The 27,981-nt window shown below is 40.2% G+C and overlaps 2 protein-coding genes across 3 annotated transcripts in view; one reads left to right on the top strand and one right to left on the bottom strand.

Annotated features, from left to right (window-relative positions):
- Positions 1-1,812: 1,812 nt before the first annotated feature.
- Positions 1,813-9,270, bottom strand: LOC129469630 (uncharacterized). The gene is made up of 4 exons (XM_055256425.2): positions 9,214-9,270; positions 8,743-9,109; positions 8,372-8,550; positions 1,813-1,888 (listed from the first exon to the last, which is right to left on the bottom strand). Exons 1-4 carry the CDS (start codon positions 9,268-9,270, stop codon positions 1,835-1,837), a joined length of 657 nt encoding a protein of 218 aa, XP_055112400.1. The 3' UTR covers positions 1,813-1,834.
- Positions 8,875-27,981, top strand: part of NLK (nemo like kinase) — a 157,718-nt gene continuing 138,611 nt past the window's right edge. Inside the window, exon 1 of one of the 2 annotated variants that reach the window (XM_055255829.2) lies at positions 8,875-10,488. In XM_055255829.2, the coding sequence (XP_055111804.1) occupies positions 10,031-10,488 (458 nt within the window). In that variant the 5' untranslated portion in view covers positions 8,875-10,030. The remainder of the gene's footprint in view (positions 10,489-27,981) is intronic. The other variant, XM_055255828.2, reaches the window with a different exon arrangement.

The raw sequence follows: 27,981 nt of genomic DNA, 5'->3' as shown, positions 1-27,981 counted from the left end.
GGAAGAAGGACCAGGTGGTACATGAACTTAGATTTGTCTGGCCTCACCCAGTCCCCAGCTTGTTGCCATGTCCTGTCTCCATCTTAGTTGCTATTGGCTCCCTGACTGATGCTTCCACTGTCTTGTCTGGCTTCTCTTGTTATACCTTCTGGTAGCTGATCCTGAACATACACGTTGTCCTTCAGCAATACCAAATGCCTATGAGGTTTGTAGCCTTGCTCCCACTCTCTCTTATCAAGCCTCCACCTTCGCTTTGGCATTGATGACTTTATACCCTGTCACAAGACTGATGGAGGGCCTGCAGGGGCTCAGAAAAATGGATGAAGGAAGACGGGAGAAGCATTTTACAATTTACTAAGATTTAAGTATCACATCTCATCTCCCCAACCAACTCCCCAAACACAAGAGCACTGGAAATAGAGATACCAGGAAAATAATGACAAGTAAGCAATGCACAGCAGTGAGGAAAGAGGCCAGGTGTTGTGGCTCTTGGTTGTCATCCCAAGACTTCGGAAGGCTGAGGCAGGAGGATTGCTTCAGCACAGAAGTTTGAGAATAGCCTGGGCTGTTTCTCTAAAAAGAAAAAAAAAGTGAGGAAGGGAACTACCTATCCCAAGTGGCTACTCTGTGTCAGGCATTGTGCTAGATATTTCCTATAGTAATATATGACCTTAGTTAATTTTCTCAATATCACCTTCTACTGCAAAATAGGTGTTATTATACCCATTGTACAGAGGAAACAAGCTCAAGTGTCAAGTGCCCAAGGTCAGACAGCGAGAAAGTTTTTCACAGCATCACATAAATGATAAGATTATATAAATAAGAGTGCATGTTTCAAATAAATATTGCAGACATTGAATGTCTAAATTCTTCAGGGGAGAGAGAGATCCAGAGGGACTTGTAACAGGAAAAATGCTTCACGAAAGATCTGAGGCTACAGCCCGGTGCAGTGGCTCACGCCTGTAATCCTGGCACTTTAGGAGGCTGAGGCAGGCAGATTCTAACGAGCAACAAGCAAAAACCCCAACTCTACAAAATACAAAAAAATTAGTCAGCTGTGGTGGCACATGCCTGTAGTCCCAGCTACTCAGGAGGCTGAGGTGAGAGAATCACCTGAGCCCAGAGAGGTCCAGGTTCTCAAAAAAAAAAAAAAAAGAAAAAGACGACAAAGAAGAAGATCTGAGGCTCTAAGGGCAAAGCCTTAAAAGTGAGTAGAACTTAGGTAGAAGAGGTAGAAAGATAAGCCAGGCCCAAAGCATGGAGACAGAGAATGGACGGAGTGTGACCCAGAGGAATGTGTGTGTGAAAAGGTCAGAGGTGATCCTATTGCCTTCTGCTAACAGTTTTGGGTAAGAAATGTTAAAAAAAAAAAAGTATCATGCACCCAGTGAGGGAGGCCCCTGGCTGCCAGGCTTCAAAGGGTAAGAATTCTCCGCCTGTCCTTCCTGGTACTCCATAGCATCACTTCTTTGCCCCTTCCCTCCAGCTGTGGGTTACAGTGGGAAGTGGGCCAGCCCCAGCTTCGTCACTCACTAGATGTGTGAGATTTGGTAAGGTACCTGGCCTTCCCGAGTCGGTTTCTTCATTTGCAAAATGGGACATATTGATGATTGATCACATGAGGTAACAGGTGTTGAGCACCCAGCACTGTTGAATGTGAGTTGCTCCTTTTGTAGTCCTTTAATCTTCCTGGGCCTGGCCCAAGTTCTGCAAAGTCTCTGCAGACAACTCATGGGGTGAGCCACTTCTTGGAAGAAATGGAAGATCACCTCCCACTTCCTGCACATTATATTCCTGCTTATGCATTCTGATGTCCTGCTTGCTTTTTTAGGCTCTAAGTGCTATCCTGCTGACTCACTTCCGACTTCTCGTTCATCATGCTCAGCTCCTGAAAATGGAACAAAATGGAAAAGGCCGGAAATTGTACTGTCTGGTGATGTGTTTAAGGGGCCAGCCACTCCACATGGATGGAATGCTGGGGACATGAACTGAGTGGTGCCCAAAATGATTTCTCCACTGGACACTTGGGACACTTTGCCTTGGATTGTAATACCTGTACTAATAATAACCATCCCACTTACTGCTAGCAAGCCCCAGGCTATGTGCTTTCCATGGATTGTCTCATTGAATTATCACAACTGCATATGTCAGGGAACCTCTCTATTTTACAGACAAGGAAATTTTTCACACTAAGATAAGTTAAGGAACTTGCCCAAGGTCATATAGCTGGTAAGGGACAGATTAAGGATTCAAACCCATGATCTAGATTTGTGCTGTCTAATATGGTAGCTACTAGCCACATGTGGCTAGTGAATTTTGTTTTCTTTTTTTTTTTTTTTTTTTTTAGATAGGGTCTCACTCTGCTGCTCAGGCTAAAGTGCAGTGGCATGATCACGGCTCACTGCAGCCTCGAACTCCCTGGGTTCAGGTGATCCTCCCACTTCAGCCTTTTGAGTTGCAGGGACTACAGGCACATGCCAACAAGCCTGGCTAATTTTTTTCTTTTTTTAATAGAGATGGGGTTTCACTATGTCGCCCAGGCTGGTCTTGAACTTCTGGGCTCAAGCGATCCTCCCACCTTGGCCTCCCAAATTGCTGGGATTACAGGTGTGAGCTATCACACCTGGCCTCTTTTAACTTTTTAGTGTGACTACTAGAACACAAAATTTCCATATGCGGCTCTCATATTTCTCTAGGACAGCACTGATCTAAACCATGAACATTATTATTTTGTTTTATTATACTTTAAGTTTTAGGGTACATGTGCACAATGTGCAGGTTAGTTACATATGTATACATGTGCCATGTTGGTGTGCTGCACCCAGGAACTCGTCATTTAACATTAGGTATATCTCCAAATGCTATCCCTCCCCCCTCCCCCCTCCCCCCACCCCACAACAGGCCCCAGTGTGTGATGTTCCCCTTCCTGTGTCCATGTGTTCTCATTGTTCAATTCCCACCTATGAGTGAGAACATGCGGTGTTTGGTTTTTTGTCCTTGAGATAGTTTGCTGAGAATGATGGTTTTCCAGCTTCATCCATGTCCCTAGAAAGGACATGAACTCATCCTTTTTTATGGCTGCATAGTATTCCATGGTGTATATGTGCCACATTTTCTTAATCCAGTCTATCATTGTTGGACATTTGGGTTGGTTCCAAGTCTTTGCTATTGTGAATAGTGCTGCAATAAACATACATGTGCATGTGTCTTTATAGCAGCATGATTTATAAACCTTTGGGTATATACCCAGTAATGGGATTGCTGGGTCAAATGGTATTTCTAGTTCTAGATCCCTGAGGAATCGCCACACTGACTTCCACAATGGTTGAACTAGTTTACAGTCCCACCAACAGTGTAAAAGTGTTCCTATTTCTCCACATCCTCTCCAGCACCTGTTGTTTCCTGACTTTTTAATGATTGCCATTCTAACTGGTGTGAGATGCTATCTCATTGTGGTTTTGATTTGCGTTTCTCTGATGGCCAGTGATGATGAGCATTTTTTCATGTGTCTTTTGGCTGCATGAATGTCTTCTTTTGAGAAGTGTCTGTTTATATCCTTTGCCCACTTTTTGATGGGGTTGTTTTTTTCTTGTAAATTTGTTGGAGTTCATTGTAGATTCTGGATATTAGCCCCTTGTCAGATGAGTAGATTGCAAAAATTTTCTCCCATTCTGTAGGTTGCCTATTCACTCTGATAGTAGTTTTTTTTACTGTGCAGAAGCTCTTTAGTTTAATTAGATCCCATTTGTCAATATTGGCTTTTGTTGCCATTGCTTTTGGTGTTTTAGACATGAAGTCCAAAACCTCCTTAAGCTGATAGGCAACTTCAGCAAAGTCTCAGGATACAAAATCAATGTGCAAAAATCACAAGCATTCTTATACACCAATAACAAACAGAGAGCCAAATCATGAGTGAACTCCCATTCACAAATTGCTTCAAAGAGAATAAAATACCTAGGAATCCAACTTACAAGGGACATGAAGGACCTCTTCAAGGAGAACTACAAACCACTGCTCAATGAAATAAAAGAGGATACAAACAAATGGAAGAACATTCCATGCTCATGGGTAGGAAGAATCAATATCGTGAAAATGGTCATACTGCCCAAGGTAATTTATAGATTCAATGCCATCCCCATCAAGCTACCAATGACTTTCTTCACAGAATTGGAAAAAACTGTAAAGTTCATATGGAACCAAAAAAGAGCCCGCATTGCCACGTCAATCCTAAGCCAAAAGAACAAAGCTGGAGGCATCATGCTACCTGACATCAAACTGTACTACAAGGCTACAGTAACCAAAACAGCATGGTACTGGTACCAAAACAGAGATATAGACCAATGGAACAGAACAGAGCCCTCAGAAATAATGCTGCATATCTACAACTATCTGATCTTTGACAAACCTGACAAAAACAAGAAATGGGGAAACAATTCCCTATTTAATAAATGGTGCTGGGAAAACTGGCTAGCCATATGTAGAAAGCTGAAACTGGATCCCTCCCTTACACCTTATACAAAAGTTAATTCAAGATGGATTAAAGACTTAAATGTTAGACCTAAAACCATAAAAACCCTAGAAGAAAACCTAGTCAATACCATTCAGGACATAGGCATGGGCAAGGACTTCATGTCTAAAACCATGAACGTTATTAAGTGATCATCAGACCAATGATTTCCCAATGTTTTTGATAAATTTTTGAGCACAACTCCTCAATTTGTGTATTCTTATTTATTCATAAATGCTATACATTGGCACTACTCTGTAATATTATGTACATTATAAAACATTGACAAAATGGATATTTTTAAAAGATGAAATAAAAAAAATGAAACAGAAGTTGTACTAATTTCTTCCAAGAGCCTAGTGGGTCACTTTGTGCACCCCCCACCATGGTGTGCACACACCATTTTGGAAATTCTTGCACCAGAGAGACTTAGAGCTCCTGGGGGCAGAGACTTTAATACAGATGATCCCTGACTTATGATGGTTTGACTTATGATTTTTCTAGTTTACCATGATTTGAAAGTGATGCCCATTCAGTAGAAAGTGTACTTTGAGTCCCCTTTCAAGCACTCTGCTTTTGTTTTCTTTTTTTTTTTTTGAGAGAGAGTCTCGCTCTGTCGCCCACGCTGAAATGCAGTGACGTGATCTTGGCTCACTGCAAGCTCCACGTCCTGGGTTCACACCATTCTCCTGCCTCAGCTTCCCAGGCCGGCTAATTTTTTCTATTTTTAGTAGAGACGAGGTTTCACCACGTTAGCCAGGATGATCTCTACCTCCTGACCTCGTGATCTGCCTGCCTCAGCCTCCCAAAGTACTGGGATTACAGGCGTGAGCCACCGCACCTGGCCTCAACCATTCAGCTTTTCATTTTCACTACAGTATTCAATAAATTATGAGATATTCAACATTTTATTATAAAATAGACTGTGCTAGATGATCTTGCAGAACTGTAGGCTAATGTCAGCGTTCTGAGCGTGTTAAGGTAGGTTAGGCTATGATGTTCAGTAGGTTAGGGTATTAAATGCATTTTCAACGTACGATGGGCTTATTGGGACACAAACTCATCATGAGTCCAGGAGCATCTGTACATCTATCTCCTCTCCCCCACAGTTGAAGTTAGCACCATGCCTAGATATAATTGGTGCTCAATACATGTTTGTGGAAGGAATAAATAACTCTTAATGTACAATTGTTTTCTCATGGATTAGATTTATTTATTTATTTCACGTGTATCAGGCACTTTCTATGTGTTATTATAGTACTATACTAAGCGCTGAAAAAGAAAGTTTACAAAGAGTAAGCTCCTTTACTCTAGGCCTGTGCTTCCTAAGCTCTAGCGTTTGTAAGAATGACCTGGAGAGCTTGTTAAACAGATTCCTCCTCTCCTCCTCCAATTCTTATTCAGTAGCTCTGAAGTGAAACCAGATAATTTGCTGAACATCTAAGAAGCTTTTAGGAAACTACACTTTGGAGGAGAGTGCTGTGCATTGGAAAACTGGAAACATCTCAAATATTACGTGAGGGTGAGTGTTGAAGAGAATTTATATTGCATTTTCACTATTTGCCAAGCACGTTTAAATACATCATCTCATTTAACCCTCATATCGGCCTCATGAGTCATGTATTATTATTTCAGTTGAGGCAACTGAGATTGAGAAACGTTAGTTAAGTTGCCTAAACTATAGAGTAAGTAGATGGCAGAGCTTGGGTTTGTACCCACTTCTGCACTCAGTAATTCAGGCAAATCTGTAGCAAGTGTCTTCTTTTTTTTCAGGCACTGTCCTAAGTAACTGGGCATACAACATTGAGTGAGACAGACAAGCTCTCTGTCCCTGGTCAAACTCAATAAGCACTTAAAATATAGATATGAGGGAGGCAGTGTCATGGAGATATACAACAGAAACATATACTCTAGAACAGAGTTAGAACTTTCCAGGAAAAAAAGTAAAATTTACATGAAGACCTGAGGGATGAATTAGAGCAGTGAAGGATGGGCGGGAAATGTTTGGGGCTGAAGATATACACGAAGGCTGGAAAGTATTCAAGGAGCTGCAGGAAATTCAGAATGTCTGAAGTGTGGAGAGTGGAGGGGAGAGATAAGACCCTTGAAGTAGGTAGGCAGGAACCAGATCATGCCAGGCTATTTAGGGGTACAGCCAGCCTTTTTTTTTTTTTTTTTTTTTGACAGGAACTCACTGTCACCCAGGCTGGAGTGCACTGGTGGGATCTCAGCTCACTGCAGCCTCTACCTCCCTGGCTCAAGCTATCCTCCCACCTCAGCCTCTTCAGTAGCTGGGTCTAGAGACATGTATACCACTAATTTTTGTATTTTTTGTAGACACGGGGTTTTGCCACATTGCCCAGACTGATCTCCTGAGCTCAAGGGATCCACCTACCTCGGCCTCACAAAGTGCTGGGATTACAGGTGTGAGCCACTGCCCCTGGTCTCAGATTTGTATTTTTTAAAATGTACTATGCCTCAGAGGGGGATGGATCAAAGGAGAGCTAGCTTGCAGGCAGGGAAATGGTTAAAGATGTTAGTGGCGTAAATTTGGGTAAATGCTGTGTGACTGGGAAGTAGCAGAAGTGAGGGGGATTTAAAATTGTTTAAGACTTGATGATTCAGCCTGGGCAACATGGCAAAACTCCATCTCTACAAAAAAATACAAAAATTAGCCAGGTGTGGTGGCATACGCCTGTAGTCCCAGCTACTTGGGAGGCTGAGGTGGGAGAATCACCTGAGCCCAAGAGGTGGAGGCTGCAGTGGGCTGTGATCATGCCACTGCACTCCAGCCTGGGCAACAGAGACCATGTCTCAAAAAAAAAAAAAAAAAAAAAAACAAAAAAAAAACAAACAAACCAGATTTGATGACTGGTTGATTGGAAGAGACAATGTGGACAGGCAAAGGAGGGATGGAAGATGACCTCCAAGTTTTTGAGTAAACTATGCAGTTTCAGCAGGGATAAGGTTCTGTAAGCTTATTACTTCACATTTTAAAAGAAGGGTAAATTCAGATAAATGAAGTGATGTAAAGGAAAGATGCTATTTTAGTAAGATTTCAATGACAGAAACTTACTTGATAGAAAATATGGGAGAGGCTGGAGGCGGTGGCTCACGCCTGTAATCTCAGCACTTTGGGAGGCCAAGGTGGGAGGTGGGAGGATCTCTTGAGCCTAGGAATTTGAGACCAACCTGGACAACAAATTGAGACCCTGTTTCTAAAAAATTAAAGAATCAGCCGGGCATGGTGATGCACATCTGTAATCCCAGCTACTTGGGAAGCTGAGGTGAGAAGATTGCTTGAGCCGGGAGTTGGAGGCTGCAATGAGCTAGGACGGTGCCACTGCAGTCTAGCCTGGGTGACAGAATGTGACCCTGTTAAGAAAGAAAGACGGAAGAAAATTATTATTTTTGTGGTGAAGTTTACTTTTTTTGTTTTAATTTGCACCAACAGCTTTATCATTTGTCGACAGTGGATTTCTGAATGCCGGAGATTCCTCCTCTTTTTGCCAAGATCAGGATTAACTATGGAGAGGACCAGCCGTAGACTATGAACTGTCAGTCAACTGAGTTTCTTTTGTGACTGTCTTCTTGTTGAGTGACCTTGGACCTTGAGTTTCTGAAGCTCAACATTCCCTTTGTCTTCCCCTATTTTTTCCCCCACACTTTACATCTTAAGTGGGATATTAGACATCACGGATCAGTGGACCAGTGATGATTTGGACTCCGCCTTCTTCGTCTAGGTCCCGCCCACTTTAGGACCCCACCCCTTCCCTAAGCCCCGCCCCTTGAAGAGGTTGTCTCGATATGACCGCAAATTCTCCACAATCCTGTCCTATAGGAGATTTAAAGAGTGGGACTTACATCAATCTTTTTTTTCCATTTGTTTTTTCCAGTGTCTATCTGGCCCAGGTTCCATCCCACTTTATTTTCAACCCAAGGATTGGTTACTCTGTTCTTCGTCTCTGGCTCATGATTGGTTCTTTCATTCCGCCCCTCTCTTCCAGCTTTTGCAGGCGGGATTAGCACGCAGCTTCCTGCTCCTGCCAAAAAAAAAATAAATAAATAATAAAAGAAGAAAAAGAAAAGAGGAGAGAGGCGACAGAAAATGTCACAAAGATCTTTGCTTTTTAATTGGCTTCAAGCCTTGTCGGTCAAGCCAAACTCTGCCTTTGATTGGACTTTCTATCTGCCCATCCTGAATCGGGGGCGGGATTTCCCCAGAAGACCCACACCTTGTTGCCACTGGCCAAACAGTGCGCCTGTCTGAAGCTCCTGGCCCAGGATTGGAGGCGGTAGCGGGCAGGTGGGCGTGGATTGGCTAGGGCAGCCGGTCCGTGCAAGGCGGGGGCGGGGCCTCGGCGGCTGGTTGCGCGTGTCCGACGCTGGCTCCGCTCTATCCGGCTTTGCTAGGGGAGGTGAGTCCGGCCGCGGCGGCACCGGCGGCTGAGGAGGCGGCGGCTGAGGAGAAAGCGGCCGCGGCGGCTGAGGAGAAAGCGGCCGCGGGGACGGAAGCCGGGTGGGGGGGAGGGGGGGAGACGGAGCAGCCTTGAGCCCTGCGGGGCCGTCGCGCGGGGGACCCACCCGCTCTCCCCCCCAACCCTCTTCAGCAGAAGCTGCCGGCGGCGGGGGCAGGAGTCAGCCCGCTTCCGACCGTACCCCGCCCGCCTCCCGGGGCTCCTATTCTTTGGCCCCGGGACCCTAACCTTCTCCCGGGGCGGTTCCCTCTGTCTGGGCGTCCGAGCGCTGCCCACATCTTTCATTCCTCCCTGCACCTCCTTCCCTTCACTTTTGCCCCGGCTATCTCTCTCTTCTCTGTCCTGCTGTCGCCTCCTCTCCTCACTCCAGCCTCCTTCCCTGGCTCATTCTGCCCAGGAAAGTTTAGAACCCCCGCCCCCCCCTCCCCAATCAGGTCAACCTGACTAGGAGTAGGGGGAGATGTAGGAAGGCCTGAGAGTTCGAGGGGGGGGGAAGCTGGAAGCTGGTTTCCCAGAAAATTTCCCCCCATCTTCTCCATTTAGGGTGGTGGGAATTTTTTTTAATCCTGTTTTTGAGGAGGTGGTAGGTGTTTAGAAAAGGATGTGGGAATGGAAGGGGTAGATGAGTCAACCCTCTTTCGAGATTCCAAGGGTGGTGTGTTACCTGATCCTTTTCGTGTGTGGAGTTCAGGGGGTCGGGAGGTTTGGCCTTTATTCCCACATTCAAAGTTGGAACCTCCCCCAAATTAAGAATGGAGTTTTAGGACCCACTTGTGGCAGGAATCCTGGGGGGAAGGGGTGCTTTTTTCCTTTTTCTTTTCTTTTTTCCCTTTTTTTTCCTTTTGGCAACCCACACCCTTCCACACACGCTCACCCCAAAATTAAACACCAAGATCCTCTAACTTGTTTGGATTGACTGATGAAGACATAAAGCCAGTTACGCTCTATGTTTTTTGAGGTGGAGTGAGTGGTTTTTCTTCATTTTTAAATGGCCAAATGACAGCTTGACCCAGTTTGCTTTCCAATCAAAGAGCATTTATTTTGAATGTCTCTTTGTGGCGCAAGAGCCAACGCAAAAATGATGGCGGCTTACAATGGCGGTACATCTGCAGCAGCAGCAGGTCACCACCACCACCATCACCACCACCTTCCACACCTCCCTCCTCCTCACCTGCACCACCACCACCACCCTCAACACCATCTTCATCCGGGGTCGGCTGCCGCTGTACACCCTGTACAGCAGCACACCTCTTCGGCAGCTGCGGCAGCCGCAGCAGCGGCTGCAGCTGCAGCCATGTTAAACCCTGGGCAACAACAGCCATATTTCCCATCACCGGCACCGGGGCAGGCTCCTGGACCAGCTGCAGCAGCCCCAGCTCAGGTACAGGCTGCCGCAGCTGCTACAGTTAAGGCGCACCATCATCAGCACTCGCATCATCCGCAACAGCAGCTGGATATTGAGCCGGATAGACCTATTGGATATGGAGCCTTTGGTGTTGTCTGGTGAGTATCCAAAGAAAAACACAACCTCTCATGGTTTCTTCTGATGGTTGTCATTGGGTGAGTCCATCCTTCATGGTTTTCTCCATGTTGACCAAGGTGCAGCAAGCTTCTCAACCCAACTGTAGGAAGCCACCCTCACTTACGTGGTAAAGAGGCCTAATGCGTTGGCTCTCTAGGCTCATGGCAAGTTTGGGTGGAGCACCTTCTCATGAGCAACACACATAAGTTTGCTGTCTACCAGACTTTTCTATTAGAACCTAAGCAAGCCACTGAACACAGGATCAGTAGATGAATGTATGGAATACTAATTCCTACAAAGACCTTGGTCATCTCGTGTGTTTGATTCAGTGGCCCAGTGGCATTAAATGCTAGCACCTGATCCAGACTGAATTCCTTTATAATACTCTTGTCATTAGGATATACTTTGCATAACTACTTTCCTATCCTTTCTGTCTTTTCACTTACTTTGTGATCGTGATCTCCGGAAGAAAGATAGGATCCATAGTTGAACCAGTTAAGATCATTGCTTGAGTGGTTTATTTTAAACCATAAAGCTACAGTTGAGAAGTATGTAGCTGTAGCCTTTTGATAAGAATGCATTAAATATAGCATCACACATGAGTACCACAAATGAGGTTAGTAGACTAGCTATGCAGTGGCCCACATTCAGTGTAATGTTTTAGTGTCATTTAGTGCCTCTTAAGTTGCTGTTATCTGTTGGTCAGTTGCTGTAGTAGGAAATAATACTTTTTTAACAAATGACCCTACCTTTGCTAGTGCTAGGATAGTTGCAAAAGCCTAAGGGCTTCTTAAATATAACATTTTGGTCTATTTGGTCTAACCTTAGAAAGATTGGTAGTTTATAATAAAATATGTTTGTTCCTATCAAAACTAGAATGAACTGGGTTTTCTCCCAAGGACTAATGATTCCACTTTGGATAGATGAATTGTATTTTCAGTGCATTCAAAAATTGTTACTCTAGAAAAGTGCCCATTACCACAGGAAAATGAACTCTTTGGAACTAGCCTGGTAAATATCTCCTTTCATCATTGTTTTTGAGGCTAAAATTGATGGGTGCATTGTTTATGCATTTTAACTGGCCATGTTATTTATATTTCAGATTTGATAATCTAGGCTACTAAGTGATCTCATCCATTTTTTTAAAAAAACTAGTAGAGTCCAGTGTTTTCTCAGCTAGTCCCCAAGGAAGTTTCTGCTGCAGCATGGTCCTTTCTTCAAGGTGTGTGGGATTCAAGGTGGAAAAGAGTATAGCTGGTAATGGTGCCTCGGTCATTCTGCTCAGGGACCTGCCTGTTCCTGCCTTCCTCTCTTCCCTTCCACTGACTATCTCAGAGATTTAACTGTGAACTTCTTATCCTTGCCTAACTCTTGAGGATTTCCAAGCTTTGGTTGGGGGATGGAGCAGACAGGAAAACGGTTGTTCCTTGGTTTAAATTGTGTCATTGATTTACTAATAACTTTTAGCACTTGTTTGGATCTTCTTAGATCTGGATGCTTACTTTCTTTTTTAGTGCCTTACATACGATGCTAAAAACTAGGGATACTGAAAGGGAAATGGGTTGCAGCATTCTTTAATATATTCAAAAGGCATTTTTCACTTAATATTTCTATCAAAAAGTGATGTGACTTGTAGCAGTCTTGACTTCAAGTTGGTGGCAAGGGAAGATTTTTTAATTTTATTTATTTATTTTTTTAAGGAAGGGGGCAATAACGAACTGGAGTGCTGAAACATCTCACACAGCAAACGTTCTGCTAGTGGGTACTATGAATCTCTGATATCTGAAAGCCCAAATATATTTGATTTGAATCCATTCTAGAGTTCTTTAATTGATTGACTGCTCTACCACCTATGGAATTTGTCTCATGTACTTAAAGTACACCTCTGTGCACCATCTTATTTCAGGTTTGTCTTGTGTCACTGACTACATTCGTAAGCCCCTTGAGGGTAAGGATTGTATACTGTAGTAATCCTTTTCTCCTCAGCGCCTAGCACAGTGCTTTGGCATCTTTGCTGCTTGGTTAATTGATCTAGTCAGGTCCTTCTTTGTTTTGGCTTAAACAACAGAAAATTATTTCTCACAGTTCTGGAGGCTAGAAATCCAAGATCAAGGTACAGGTTTGGTTTCTTTTGAGGCCCCTCTACTTGGCTTGTGGATGGCCGCCCTCTTTCTGTGGTCTCACATGATTCGGGTCTTTGTTTTTTTAACCAAGTTTTTCTAGTTAACTGCATTGAGTGTTTTCATCAGCTGTTACAGGTGAAATACAATTTGGTATGAAAAAGGAAAGAGTTCCAGGTGTATGTTTTAGTATGCAAATACTTTTCTATTTTTATATTTACATGTCAATGACTTGCTGTCTGAATTGCTTATTATATTTGAAATTTAACTGTTTTATGACCTAAGTAAGACTGTTTAGAGATTTGAACACCAAACTACAGGGAATTGCACTAATATTCTGAAACCCAAGGTAAAGATATTAGTGAGGTTTTTTTACTTTTTGACTGAAACAGTATATATCTTTTTAATTTAGGAAGCACCTTCTGAATTGGAAACAACTTTTTTCTAAAATGATTATAATGGAACATAAAAATATTCTCCCAGTGATAACATCATTTGATTCAAACCGCCATGTAACTAACTACCTGGGTATTATAAGATTCACTTAGTTCAAACATATATTCATTTAATGCACTTTGCAAGTATTCTTCTGGAATATCATATGACAAGAAACTGTATTTGCCCCCAGTTCCTTGGGGACATACACCCAGGGGTACTAACTGATGGCTAAAAAGGTGGCATGCAATTTTGAGAGAGATTGTTGTTTCTCCATGTAGACAAGGAGAGATATTTGTAGAAGTGATGCAGCATTTTACCAGATTTATCACTGAACAATTTAGTCTAGCTGACTTGATTTATCTTTCTGTTGAATTTAACTAGTGGAATAACTTATCAGTATTGGACAGTTGTGTAAAAGTAGTGAATTACTCATTAGCTTGCTGGTAAAGATGGTGGTGTGACAGTTCAATTAAGGTTTCATTAACAACTGTCTGCTATATTTTATCTCAAAGTAAGAGTTCCAGTTTACCTGGTAATGTGATTGTGGGATAGCCTGAGATAACATTTGTTGCCACTGATAGAATGTTGTTTATGGGTTATCAAGATATCATATATAATTTGACCTTCTTTTTGAGACATTACAGCCTCCAAACACCCACATGGACATTTTCATAATGCAAAAACAAAACACAAAGCAACCCACAAATAGTAACTTCAGTCATTTGGTGAGTTATATAAATCTACCTTTTTGTCTGCAGTTCACATTTGCCAGAGGAAAATGCTGTGGTTAAAGATGTAACAGCTTTGGGACAAAGAGTTTCAGGGGCTCATAATTTTGAGAGATGGAGGAAGTTGACTACATGAGAGTGGTTTGAGGATCGCTATGCCTAGACCGTTTTTGACATTGGCAACTTAACATATCAGAGATGGAATTAATGGCACATATTGCCACCTTGGTAAAAGTGAGTCTGGGAAAAGCCTTTTTTATAAAATTAGCATTTTGGTTTGTGACTTGCCTGATTAATTAAAACATCAAAAATCCTGGGATTCACTTGCTCTGTTGCCTTTGTGTACTCCAAGTAATGTTGGAGGTCTTTGAATTTTATTATTCTAATAACTTCAGCAGGTTACTTTTATCTGTCTTTCAAAACTGTAATGATAGTTACTTACTAGCTGTGTGATCTCGATAAATTATTTGACCTCTCTGTTCCTCATCTATAAAATGGGGATAATAATAGTACTTATCTCAGGATTGATGTGAAGATTAAGTGAGGTAATTCTTGTAAACCAATGATTACACTGTCTAGCACACAGTAAGCATCAATAAATGTTAGTTGTTTTTATTGTAGTTATTGTTGGTAGAAAAATCAAGCTGTTGTGTTAATGTGCACGGAAGTGTCTTCATAGATTGTCAGATTTATCAGGTGAAATCAGCATGCAGACTATTTTTGGAGGCATGACTCTAAATAACGTAGCGCGTCCCCTCAGTTGTACTGTATGTCAGGGAGATTTGAAAATGGTTGAATTTAAAGCCAAGGGGAAAATACTCTGTGCTGTCCTGTCAACTAATTAAAAACAAATAAAAATAATACACATTTGTATGAACTTTGTAGGTGTTTTAGTCAGATCATCTGCACTGTTTTAGAAAGTATTATGGATTTATATACTGGGAGGTAATTAATTTTTTCTTTTCAGAATGTAACAAATGAAAGACATCCTTATTGTCGAGGTTCCGCTTTAGTAGAGATTCACTTTGCTTATGTTTGGATGAAAAAGTGTGAATTGCTAAAGATCCCGGTGAGGTGGGAAAAATATAGTGACGTAACAAAAAAATTATTCAGTATAAGCCGTTGTGCATGGTAGAGATTGTCTGGCTTGCTCATCTTGTGAACATGAGAGGCATCTTTTTTTCTCATGTTTTCTCTGGTCCTGTTATACTCCACATAACAAACTAATTTGGAAAAATGGAGAATGCTTTTGGGATATGTTTGGGGAAAATCCTAGAGTAAGTTGCATCAGAAAGAGTAGTATACTAAAGGGTATTTTGTTATTAACTGTGTTTTACAGGTTAAGAATCTGTAGTACTGAGAAGTTTCTCCACTATCAGCCGAGATTAACAGCCATAGCTGGATTCTTTGGGGGCTCTGCTTTGTGAAAAGAGCTTTGAAGAAGCAGAGCCTGCACCATAAAAAGGAAACGGTTGCTCTTCTAGACATAACAAAGCATCCGTGTGAAACTAGAAATGTGGAAATCTGTATTGTTAATTTTAAGTACAAACGAACTTACTTTTGGAAATTACAGGTTCATGATCATATAGTAGATAAAGCAAAGAGTAGAGAATAAAAGTAACAATCTGATGATTCTGCACCCACTTCTTGGTGGTTGAAACTCCATAGCCTATAACATTGCAAGTCATTTTGTACTTAGACTCCTGAAAAGATTATCCAAATTATGTTCAAAAAACCACAGCACAAAAAATAAACTTGTTTTATTCTTGGGGAAAAATTTCGTGTTATACTGTCAAATATTAATTTAGAAAAAAAGACAGTCTTTTTTAAAGGCATTTCAGAAACATTGCCCTTTCAAACAAGCTAAAACAATATCCCTCAACATTAAATGCCATCTTTTTAGCCGTCAGTACCACTGGGCATGTGTCCTAAAAGAGAAATGGGGGCAGATGTAGTTCCCTTTCGTATGCTATACCAGAACAAAAAGTTTGTAAAATGCGTAAGTGCATTAACTGAATGTATGTTTGAATTTAAATTCTGAGTTTTTACCTTCAAAGCACAGGCAGCTGTAGATAGAAAAAGTCCTCTAATGGAGTACTGGAATGTTTCATTGTCTTCACAACTTGGAGTGTCAGAGTTTTCTCTGCCTTCTATATTGTGAAACTGAGTGACTATTGTTGGTCGTTTTTATTAGATTTATTGATGTCCAAGCAATTCAAGAATTAACTGTTCATATACTGTATGTTTCCTTAACATGCTTATTTGGTTTCTTTGATGGAGATTGTCAAGGCCAAAGAAAGTTTTTCATTTGTCATCCAACCAATAAATGGACAGAAGCTGTTAGAAGCTCTTTAATTATGCGTCTCTTTGGGTTTTAATTCTGAGTCCCTGTGCCTCTGTGCTACTCCAGTGAATTATTTGTTGATTGGGCCATCTAATACAGGTCAACAATAACTAAAATAGCTTGTCAGTGTGATCCTGATGTTGCTTGGAAGTAACAGAGTGTCTGAGGCAAGAGTTGTAACACTGTCAGTGAGCACATAACAAGTCATGATAGACATAGTCAGTAGTTGTAAGGTACCCAGTGCGGAAACAAAAAACTGGTACTCTAGCATTGATGGAGAGATGACTTCTAAGTGAACTCTACTGAGATTGAACTTTCACACTTGGTTGTAATGGTGTGAGTAGAGGGAGTATATATGGGGATGTCTGCCGCTGATAATGATTGGTGCTCTTAAACCCAGTTTTGAAATAATTTGGCTAATTGAGTCATATCTACTATGAGGCAGTGAAAGCTTTTAACACCTTTGGAACTCACTATATATTTTTATTGTCACTTTGCTGTGGACCAGCACTTTTGCAAGCACCAAGTGGGGATATTTAGTCTTATAAATAATTTTGCGAACCTCTATTAAGCTGCTGCTGCTGTTGTCTGTATTGTGCTTAGTACTGAGGTATAGGGATGTTTAAGTCGCCATATTGCTTTGGAGGAGTTGACAGTCAAGTAAACAATATGAACAATGACACATGCCTACTCTCAGGGTGTCCTCAGCCTTGGTGGAGAGGTGAAACTAAATTTGAAACCATTAAATAAAAACTTAAGAATATATTATTTTCAGGCCAGGCATGGTGGCTCACGCCTGTAATCCCAGCACTTTGGGAGGCTGAGGAGTGGATCACCTGAGGTCAGGAGTTCAAGACCCTCCTGACCAACATGGTGAAATCCCGTCTCTACTAAAAATGCAAAACTAGCCAAGTGTGGTGGCACATGCCTATAATCCCAGCTACTCGGGAGGCTGAAGCAGGATAATCACTTGAACCCAGGAGGCAGAGGTTGCAGTGAGCCAAGATCGTGCCATTGCACTCCAGTCTGGGCAACAAGAGCGAAACTGTGTCTCAAAATATATATATATTATTTTCATTTGTTCTCACAATGTTCAATTATTGTATGTTACTATTTGCCAGGCACTGTGCTGGAGGTAAGGATTGAAGGTGATTATGACCTACTGGGTGAAATAGATTTGTAAATGGATTATTATAATTCATTGCCATAAATGCAGCAATAGAGATAGTCCCTGGACATTAAGGGAGTGTAGAGGAGGGATTTCTATGGAAGGTCAGGATGCTTCCTAAAATAGGTAATTCTTCAATGAGTTTTAAGAATGAGAGTCAACCAATGGGGAAGGGCAGTCTAGGTGGAAGGGCCTATATGCAGGAGACTACAGGGCTGGAGATGCTGAATGTGCAGTGCAGTGGGTGGTAGGAGGTGTAAGCTAGAGCTCAATCATGAAGAGGTTGGAATGTCATGCTTGAGGCACTAAAAACAGCTTTTTATTAATAAAGCATATGTGTACATATAGCAGATAAACAGTTAAATAGCGTATCTGTGGTACTAAGATTTTATGAGGGGAATGATTAGGAGAATAGCCTAAAAAGGCTCCTTAGGCACGCAATGATGAGAAAAGGTTAAAACTCTGCGAATGGCAACTACTGAAAATTTTTAAGTAAGACATACTTCGTCAGATTTAATTTTTTTTTTGGATGTGTAAAATAGAAGAGTAGAGAGAACTGAGATCTGTCTGAGTCTTAGGGAATGAATGTTCTCAGTTGTAGGTGGAAGAAGCTACTGGAAGTAGAACTAAAGGGCAGTCAGGAAAATGTGTTCACAGTGATTGACAATCTAAGTATGGCAGAAGATTGTTAGGAAAATGGGAGTGATCTTTGGTGCTGATAAAAAGTCAAAGAAGGCCAGCCATGGTGGTTCACACCTGTAAACCCAGCACTTTGGGCAGCTGAGGTGGGCATATCACTTCAGCCCAAGAGTTCGAGACCAGCCTGGACAACATAGTGAAATCCCATCTCCACTTAAAAATACAGAAAAAAAAAAAAAGAGCCTGGTGTGGTGGCACGCACCTGTAGTCCCAGCTACTCAGGAGGCTGAGGTTGCAGTGAGCTCATACCACACCACTGCACTCCAGCCTGGGCGACAGAGTCAGAACCTGTCTCAAAAAAAAGTCAGAAAATTAAGATGGAGAAAAGGCCATTGTATTTAGCCTGATAGTAAATAGATCATTGATGGCATTTGAGAGAATGATTGTGTTTGATTGATTCTAAAGAATGTCTTTAAGTGTTCAGTATTACTTTTTACAACTTTTTAAAATTATTAATACAGTTTTTCCAAATCTTGTTTTTTTGTTTGTTTGTTTGTTTGTTTTAGTTTAATAAACCAGAGAACTTGATGTTCAAGGTGCCATTTCTTTGGGAAGGATTTTTTTTTTTTTTTTTTTTGAGACAGAGTCTCCCGCTGTCGCCACGCTGGAGTGCAGTGGCATGATCTTGGCTCATGCAACCTCCACCTCCCAGGTTCAAGGGATTCTCCTGCCTCAGCCTCCAGAGTAGCTGGGATTACAGGCACATGCCACCATGCCCGGCTAATTTTTGTATTTTTAGTAGAGACGGGGTTTCACCATGTTGGCCAGGATGGTCTCGATCTCTCGACCTCGTGATCGGCCCGCCTCGGCCTCCCAAAGTGCTGGGATTACAGCTGTGAGCCACTGCGCCCGGCTTTTTTTTGTTGTTTTTCTAAATAAGGTAATAGATTACTAAAGTAAACTTGTTAGGAGACAAGGTTCTGGTCCTAGCCTTGCTGCCAACAATGCTGTGACCTTGGTAAAGTTATTTAAACTTTCTGAGCCTTGGTTTTCTCATTTATAAAATCCTGTGTTTCCTAAGATTCTATTATAAAATGATATTAATATTTGCACAGCGTAGTAGCATTGGAGTTTGCTAGTGACCACAAGACAACTTTCTCTCTTCAGGACTACAGCGTTGAATAGCTTCTAAAATTGTTTAAAGGAGGAATGAGATAAATGTCACCCTGTTCCAGTGTGGTGACTTTTATAGAGTTTTCTAATTTGGGATTAGATTTTAAATGTTCATTTTTTTTCAAGAGACTTGTTTTCTTCTATTACTGAGTTATTGGTAAGGATTATACATGTAGTTCAGCTGTGGAGAAGAGCAGGCCTATTTGCAAATGAGCAATCAATTTCTTCCTACATGTCCATTTGATACTACTATTTTCCTGATAATATTTACCTTTTTAGTGTTTCAGACTTTAAAAACTTGCTTAGTTTCTTATAAGTCTTATAATAGTTTTCTTATAATATTTTGAGTGATTTTTAAATTTTTAAATAAAATTTAATGTTCAGTATTTTGTCATCTTCTGTGTGTGAGTAATCAGGTAAGATGATTTGAGGGCCAGTGCTTACATTAATTTGCAAGTTTCTTTAAAACAAATTTCTTTCCAGGAGTCTCTTTTAAATTCTGAATTTGGATAAGAGAGTTACTAGTTTGCATGTGGGCCTCCCAGAAAATGAGCTTTGACATAGCTTTAAGGCTGTAGTAGTTTAGGGCTTACAGTACCCAAAGAGGGAGAGTGACTTCCTAAAGCTCTTGTCCAAGAGGAAGGGAGCATTTTTGCAGACACCCTCAGCAAACCAGCAGTGCTATCCAATAAATACACAGTGAAAGTATGCAATCTTAAATTTTCTAGTAGCCACAGTAAAAAATGTAAAAAGAAACAGGTGACATTAATTTTAGTAATGTATTTTAACTCTATATCCAAAATATTGTCATTTCAACATGTATTCACTATAAAAATTATTAATGATCTATATTACTTTTTTCATACTAAGTCTGCAAAATCACTGTGTATCTTCATGCTTAGAATATGTCTCAGTTTGGTCTAGCCACATTTTAAGTGTTCTGTAGCCACACGTGGCTATTGACCAGAACCAGCATATTGATCTCTGGCTTTTTTTTTTTTTTTTTTTTTTGGGACAGTCTTGCTCTGTCACCACACCTGGCTATTTTTTTGATTTTTTTGTGGAGATGGCGGGGGAGGGTCTCACTTTGTTGCCCAGGCTAGTCTCGAACTCCTGGGCTCAAGCAGTCTGCCCACCTTGACCTCCCAAAGTGCTGGGATTACAGGCCTGAGCCACCGCACCTGGCCTCTCTTTGGCTTTTGTTGGATTACATACTCATTTCTGAACCAGTCACTGTCAATGAAGGTAAGATTACTTTTGGAGCAATCAGATCCACTTCTGGACCTGGAGATGGAGTCAGTTTTAAATGGGAGGGATGAATACCAGCAGTGAATGCCAGGAATGCAGTCATTAATGACCAAGATATTGCATTTGTCTGACTTATGTCAGACTCAGAAGAACTTGACTGGGTATATTTATGGAACAAACTGGAATAATGATCTCTATAGAGAAGTCCTGTCTGCCCTGAGTTATTTGGAGGCATTTTTCCTTTTCTTTTCTGAAGCTTTGTTTGCCTAAAGTAGCAGAAGGTAAAATTGGTACCTGATCTTTGCCATGTTTGCTTTCCTTCCCAATTAGAGCAGATATCTCCTATTGATTTCTCTTTTTATCCTCTCCGTGTTGTGGTTTTGTTATCCGGATAAGTTTCTTAGTCTTGTTTTCAATTTAAGTAGTATAGAGCTCAGTAGTGTCAGGCAGCAGCCTTCTTACAGAGGAATGGACAACACAGAAACTTTCTGTTTATCCATTCTTTGACCTAAAATTCTTGCTCTGAGCTACAGAAAAAAGGTGAAAAGAGACATTTGAACAAATAGATAAAATTAGTCATTTGACCCAGATTGCAGCTTTTCTTCCTGTCTGCATGGATAAAAATGATCCTTCAATTTACATAAGCAGGTGATTTTTCTTACATGCTAATTTTCTTAATGTACCATGGCAGAGAGTTGCAGATTTGCAAATTGTGTAAGTTAATTGAAATAAGCCAGGTGACTTTATTTCACTGTATTATCTTACCAGTACAAAAGTACCCAAAGGGTACAATTATCAGGTGATTGTCTCATTGCACATCTAAATTAACAAGCAGCCTGGTGCAGAGGGTTTTTTCCCACTTTCTTCTCCACTTCCCTCTCTTTTCTAATTTTTTAAAATAGGAAACTATTCATTTCTATATTTACTTCAGTAGAGCTGGAAATTTAATAATACAGATGTGGAGGAAATTTGAGCTTTATTAAAAGTAATCCAGAAGCTATAAAAATTGGCAAGTAATGTGGTTATTGTGCAGAAGAAGGGGCTTGGTTTGGGTTTGAATTGCCTCAGAGAATTATGTGAGCATCTTCAACCATGTTTAATTGATTGGCTTCCTCTGTGTTCATTTTCCCAGGTTCGGCAGGTTACAGTAATTGGGGTTATTCCGAAGTTAACTGGGTGTATACCATAGCCAGTGTTCAAAGTAAAGATTGACAGGCATTCTTTTAAAAATACAAGCTAATTAATTATAACACTGTTTAAAACATTTTAATAAAATTGAAATTTTTGAAAAGTGCAACAGTTGGTTGTAGGGATTCTTTGCAGAAGATTTATGAGGACAAATAATGTCGACAAAGCACCTTTCTTTATTAAGACTTACAATATTAAACTTAATGTTACTTAATTTCTCAGATGTTATAATATTATTCACTTAGTGATATGTACAGGGATTAAATTATACTCCTTATAGCTTTGAAATAATGATTTGGAAAAGAATCATAATTTTAAGCTAGTAAAAGTTGGGCCAGTCTTTTTTCAGTTTAAAGAAAAATAATTTAGAGGAACTTTTAGAACAAAAGCAGTTAAAGAATGACCTGAGGAGAACATTTAACATTTAAAGGGATAGTATGATTTAGTAGTCAAGGCTGGGCGCATTGGCTTATGCCTGTTACTCCAGCATTTGGGAGGCTGAGACCAGAGGATTGCTTGAGTCCTGGGCTGTGTAGCAAGAGCTCATCTCTACAGAAAATAAAAAATAAAAATTAGCTGGGTGTGGTGGCACACACCTTCAGTCCCAGCTATTTAAGAGGATAACGCTCTTTAAATCCTAGCTCTGCCACTCATTATCTGTGGGTAAATTATTTTATCTCTATGTACCTCATGGTCTTTATGTATACAGCAGAGATAGTAATAGTATTCCAGTAATTGTAGGGTTTTTGTGGGGATTTTTTTTTCTTTTTTTTTTTTTGAGACGGAGTCTCACTCTGTCACCAGGCTGGAGTGCAGTGGCATGATCTTGGCTCACTGCAACCTCTGCCTCTCGAGTTCAAGCAATTCTTCTGCCTCATCCTCCCGAGTAGCTGGGAGTACAGGCACATGCCACCACGCCCAGCTAATTCTTATATTTTTAGTAGAGATGGAGTTTCACCGTGTTGGCCAGGATGATCTCAGTCTCTTGACCTCATGAGTCGCCCACCTCGGGCTCCCAAAGTGCTGGAATTACAGGCATGAGCCACCTTGCCAGGTTGGATTTTTTTTTTTTTTTTTTTTAGTATAGCGGTGCCTTGAACTCCTAGGCTCGAGTGATCCTCCCACCTCAGCCTCTTGAGTAGCTGGAACTGTAGGTGTAACCCACTACACCCAGCTGATTTTTTTATTTTTTAAGAGGTGGTGGTCCTGGGAGTCTGCCCATGTTGTCCAGGCTGGTCTCAAACTCCTGTCCTCAAGCAGTTCTCCCACCTCAGCCTCCCAAGTAGCTGAGATTATGGACGTGAGCCACTATGTCTGGTTGTTGTGAGGATTAAATGAATTATTATATATTTAAAGTCTTAGAGCTGTGTTTGGCATTATGTAAATATTAGCTATCATAATTATTATTACTGGTTTCAGTATAAGTGAAAAAAAATAGTACCTCCTGAAAACTTACTAATTTAGGGAAAATAAATAGCTTGTGTGATGGTTGACAGGTATCAGGTATGTGACTTCACTAGAGATTTTTTTTCTGATTAACTCCAACTGTTTTTGAAAAATTCATTCAAATTCTAGAATGCTTTCCAAATGTAAAATTTTCTTTAGCACATAAAAGGAAGGTTTTTTTCTTTGTTTTTCACTCTCCTCCCTATTATCAGAGTAATAGTATGTTTATTGTAGGACCCTTGAAAAACACAGAACAGCTGAAAGGAAAAACAGTCGTTTGTAACCTACAACTCAGAGATAACCACTGATAGCATTTTGGTGTATTGTGTACAAGACTTTGACCTGGAATGTGTGGGTGTGTTTGTAGTATTAGTTAGAGTTGGGATCATGATCACACTGTATTTACAATTTTGTATCCTGTTTGTTTCACTAACATTGCAGAATGAGATTTTGGTCATTTGTTTTGAGGGCTTTTTCATTCTCACAAGCCTAGAGCTCTGCCTCAAAGAAACTAGAGAGTTGGAAGATACTTTAGGATGCGTCTAGTCTAGCTGCCTTATTTTATAAATGGGAAAATTGAGACCCAGAGAAGCTAAGAGGTTTGTTCAACATTGCTCAGCTGGTTGGGGGCTGAGCCAGAGTTTTTGCTGTTTTTCTGCTTTACCAGTAATACCTGTCCAACTAAATACCTATTGAAAATGGAGGAAGTGTTCTTATAAAAACAAAACAAATAAAAAATGAAAACTCTATATAAATGAAACCAGGAACGTGCATCTGAGAAAAACCATGGAATATTTAGATTAATCTGTTGGTTATTTTGTGTGGGCCAGTGACTCTGATTAAATGTTTTCTGATTAAATGTCACAGACTACAAGATTTTTGGTGAAGAGCAACTCAGTCTTTTCATGTTATATGTAACTAAGTTGTATGTATATTTTGAGCATATCATTCTTCCACCTATTTTTGAAAAGTTTTAAACCTCAGGAAATTTGAAAGAATTGTATGATATATCCAATGTAACTAAGTTGTATGTTTATTTTGAGCATATCATTCCTCCACCTATTTTTTGAAAAGTTTTAAACCTCAGGAAATTTGAAAGAATTGTATGATATATCCAGAAACTGCGCTTCTAGATTTCTTCTCAATTAACATTTTGTGACTTTTGCATTACCTCTTTTTTTTTTTTTTTTTTGAGATGAAGTTTTGCTCTTGTTGCCCAGACTGGAGTGCAGTGGCGCGATCTCGGCTCACCACAACCTCTGCCTCCCGGGTTCAAGCGATTCTTCTGCCTCAGCCTCCCGAGTAGCTGGGATTAGAGGCATGCACCACCACGCCTGGCCAATTTTTGTATTTTTAGTAGAAAGGGGGTTTCTCCATGTTGGTCAGCCTGGTCTTGAACTCCTGACGTCAGGTGATCCGCCCGCCTCGGCCTCCCAAAGTGCTGGGATTACAGGCGTGAGCCACCACGCCTGGCTGCATTACCTACTTTGAGGCTATTTCTAGAGAACTTGCGGAGGTTGGGTTATGATTAATTTAAGACTTATACAGTGTTAAGAAATTTGTGGTCACTGCATCAACTCACTGTTCCATGTAATGAATTTTGTAAGCTCTCCAACTAGAGAAGGAACTCGAAGTTTTAAAGCTTGTGACTATTTTGGAATGCTATTCATTCTCTTAATAATTAAAACAAAATTCAGTGTGAATCAAATGTGTAAATGAAACATGTACCAGTCAAAACTGAGCTTCAGGCAGTATAGAAATGTTCCATTCTACAAACTTTTTTTTTTTTTGTGGTTTTTATCTCAGGTTGAGACTTAAGGGAACATTTTTAAAATAGTGTAAGATCTGGTTTCACAGTTCTATGACAGAGGACATGATTTTATTGTTGAAGTTAAATTTTGAGTTATTGTAGTTTTTTTTAAAGTAAATTACCCTAATGCAGTTATATGAGCTGATGATGCTATGATTTGTGTCACTGCTCTGTATTTTTCAGTACCAAATAATTCCTTTGTTAAACTCATTTTCAGTAAATGAGCCATTGTTTCCCCAAGGGTAATGATTATTTCCCCTATATATAGTACAAAGCCTTAAGAAATAGATTTTTAAATCTAAAATATGAGTTAATGATTGGAAAAGGCTGAAATCATCACTGTATCAATTGTATGTGTGAAAAGGGCAACTGCTGTGTTTGCTGCCTAGGCTACAATATAAGATACTATGTTTACAAGAAATCGAATGACAGCAAGCCTTTAAAAGTGAGGTCTTTCGGTTTAGATGCAAAAAGGGTGGTTCTGTTGAGTCAACCCAGCTATTTCATTACATAGTTTCGTAATGTAAACACCTAGAATGAGGTAGCTGGAGTGCAAATCTAAATGGCTTGTGACAGGTAAGGAAGTACATAGGCAGCAGTTACTGGTTTTCTTGATGCAGCTGATATCAGTATCTGCAAATAAATCACTGACTTAAAGTACCTCAGCAGGAAAGACATTAAATAGGGACACCGTAATGTTTAACTGGTATAGGTGCTGAAGGTCTAGTTATCAGCATCTATCAGCTTGTCTCTATAGGTGGGCAAACTTTAAATAACTAGTTTTTGTACCCTGATTTTCTTTTCCTCTTAAAGTAGGTACTCATTCTCTCAATGCTAATGTAAGTGCTTATAACCACTTGTGACATTTTCTCTACCCACTGATCCACTAAAAATGACGAGAGTTTCGAAGATTGGGGTCATGTCTTAGTTGCTTCTTCAGAGCCTAGCCTGGTCCCATGATGGGTGCTTGTTGATTGCTGAATTGAAAGCTTCTAGGCTGGGCATGGTGGCCCATGTGTGTATTCTCAGCTACTCAGCCTACTTAGGAGGCTAAGGCAGGAGGCGCTTTTGAGCCCAGGTGTTTGGGATTTTAGTATGCAATGATTGCTCTTGTGAATAACCACTGCATCTAGCCTGGGTGACATAGCAAGACCCATCTCTATGTAAAAAAAGGAAGAAAGTTTCCAATGCTGAGTTTGTATGTGATGGTGACTCTGAAAGAAGAGTACCGTCAACAGCCAGGCGCCATGGCTTACACCTGTAATCCCAGCACTTTGGGAGGCCAAGGCAGGTGGATTGCTTGAGCTCACGAGATCAAGACCAGCCTAGGCAACATGACAAAACCCCGTCTCTGCTGAAAATACAAAAATTAGCTGGACATGATGGAGTGTGCCTGTAGTCCCAGCTACTTGGGAGGCTGAGGTGGGAGCATGGCTTGAGGCCAGGAGGCAGAGGTTGCAGTGAGCCGAGATTGTGCCACTGTACTCTAGCTTGGGCAACAGAGCCAGATCCTGTCTCAAAAAAAAAAAAAAAAAGTATTAAAAGATCCCCATTTCTTCACACACTGGCAGAATTTTTATGAGAGGACACTTATTATTATTTATTATTATGATTATTATTTAGACCCAACCCCGTGGTATTGGTTTTGTTTTCTTATGTTTGGATTTTTTTTTTTTTTAAGAGTAAGAGCTCTAATCTAAAAATAGTATATGGTAACCAGCTATGTCCAGAAATAGCCCTTTATTTTGAAAAGAAATAGTCCTTTATACTGTTTTCTATAATCTACATAAAGTTAAGAATGCTATTGAACTGTTTAGGGAAAATACCCTTTTCTTTGCAGTACTGTGATCTATGTTAGAAAAATAGAGATCCAGTTAATAGAAACTGTGTCCAAAGTCTTATCTAATATATCAAAACATACCAAAGTAGTCTGCGATGCTAGAGTAGAAAAAAAAGTTCAGTTCTAAGCTCTTTATTCTGTTTTATAAACTTATGAATAAATGGCAGTTTAGTGTATACTAGAGATCCTTTTTCAAATTAGTGAGCAAAGAATGGCTTATTCCAGTGGTATGGTGGCATATGTTTAACAACAGGCCCTCTGAAAAATAAAAAAGCTGTAGTTTGTAGGGTTTGCTGATCTGTGTGATGTAAATACTATAATGGCCAATTTCAAGCCACTAATGTGAAGTCACTAAATGCTGAAATGGAGAAAGATACGCACTAGCACGCCCTTATATAGTATTTTCACCATACAGATAAAATAGGTGTTAGATAACCTTAAGAGCATAAATCATAATAAAATAACTAGGGAGTGATGATTCCTAAGTATTTGTTACCTTTGTTTTAAATATGATTTATTTTATTCTAAGTTTATATAACATAGTTTTTTATGGTTATGTTTCACAATCAGCTTACAAAATTCCAGAAAATGTAACTGTCATGAGCAGTATGCACCAGTTCCAGCACACTAGTTTATTTTGTACCTTTGTTGGGATACTTAGTTAGCAGTGGGGAAGAATAAAGTTTATATTCATTATATACAAAAATGAAGTCCACGTGGATTAAAGATTTTAAGAAACAAAGCCAAGAAATAAGAAAATAGAACTTTTTATAATCTTGGAGGGAAAGACGCTATTGACTTCAAAGCAAGAAAAGAACATCAGATTTGTCTATGAAAACATCTAAGATGTGTATTTGGTAAAATATACCATAAAAAATGCCTAAAAGGAAAAGCAAAAACTAGGGGGAGGATATTAGCAATATATGTGAAAAATAAAAGTTAATATCTTTAATATTAAAAGAGCTCTCTTTTTTACTTTTTAAAAATAGAGACAGGGTTTCACTATGTTGCCCAGACTGGTCTCTAACTCCTGAGCTCAAATGATCCTCCTGCCTCCGTCTTCCAAAGTGCTGGGATTACAAGCATGAGCCACCACACCCAGCCTAAAGAGCTCTTAAAATCAACAAGAAATAAACTTGAAGAACCCAACAGAAAATGGGCAAAAGCTAGAGAATGGGCACATGGAAGAAATACAAATTGTTAAAAAACATTAAAGGATTTTCACTTTCATTAATAAACATGCAGAAATAGATAACACTTTTAAACTGCTAGATATTTTAAAGTAATAATCCCTCTAGTTGTTGCAGATGTAGTGAAACACACATACATTCA

Source organism: Symphalangus syndactylus, chromosome 20 (genome assembly GCF_028878055.3).
Source record: "Symphalangus syndactylus isolate Jambi chromosome 20, NHGRI_mSymSyn1-v2.1_pri, whole genome shotgun sequence".
Lineage (NCBI taxonomy): Eukaryota > Metazoa > Chordata > Mammalia > Primates > Hylobatidae > Symphalangus > Symphalangus syndactylus.
This window is presented reverse-complemented; position numbering and strand designations above follow the sequence as displayed.

Excerpts from the sequence above, each read along its gene's own strand:
- LOC129469630 (XM_055256425.2), bottom strand. The coding sequence starts at position 9,270 with ATGAAAGATGTGGGCAGCGCTCGGACGCCCAGACAGAGGGAACCGCCC. Across the intron at positions 9,110-9,213 it reads GGGAACCGCCCCGGGAGAAG|GGTTGGGGGGGAGAGCGGGT; the intron begins GTTAGGGTCCCG and ends TCTGCTGAAGAG. Across the intron at positions 1,889-8,371 it reads AATGGAAAAAAAAGATTGAT|GAGCTGAGCATGATGAACGA; the intron begins GTAAGTCCCACT and ends TTCCATTTTCAG.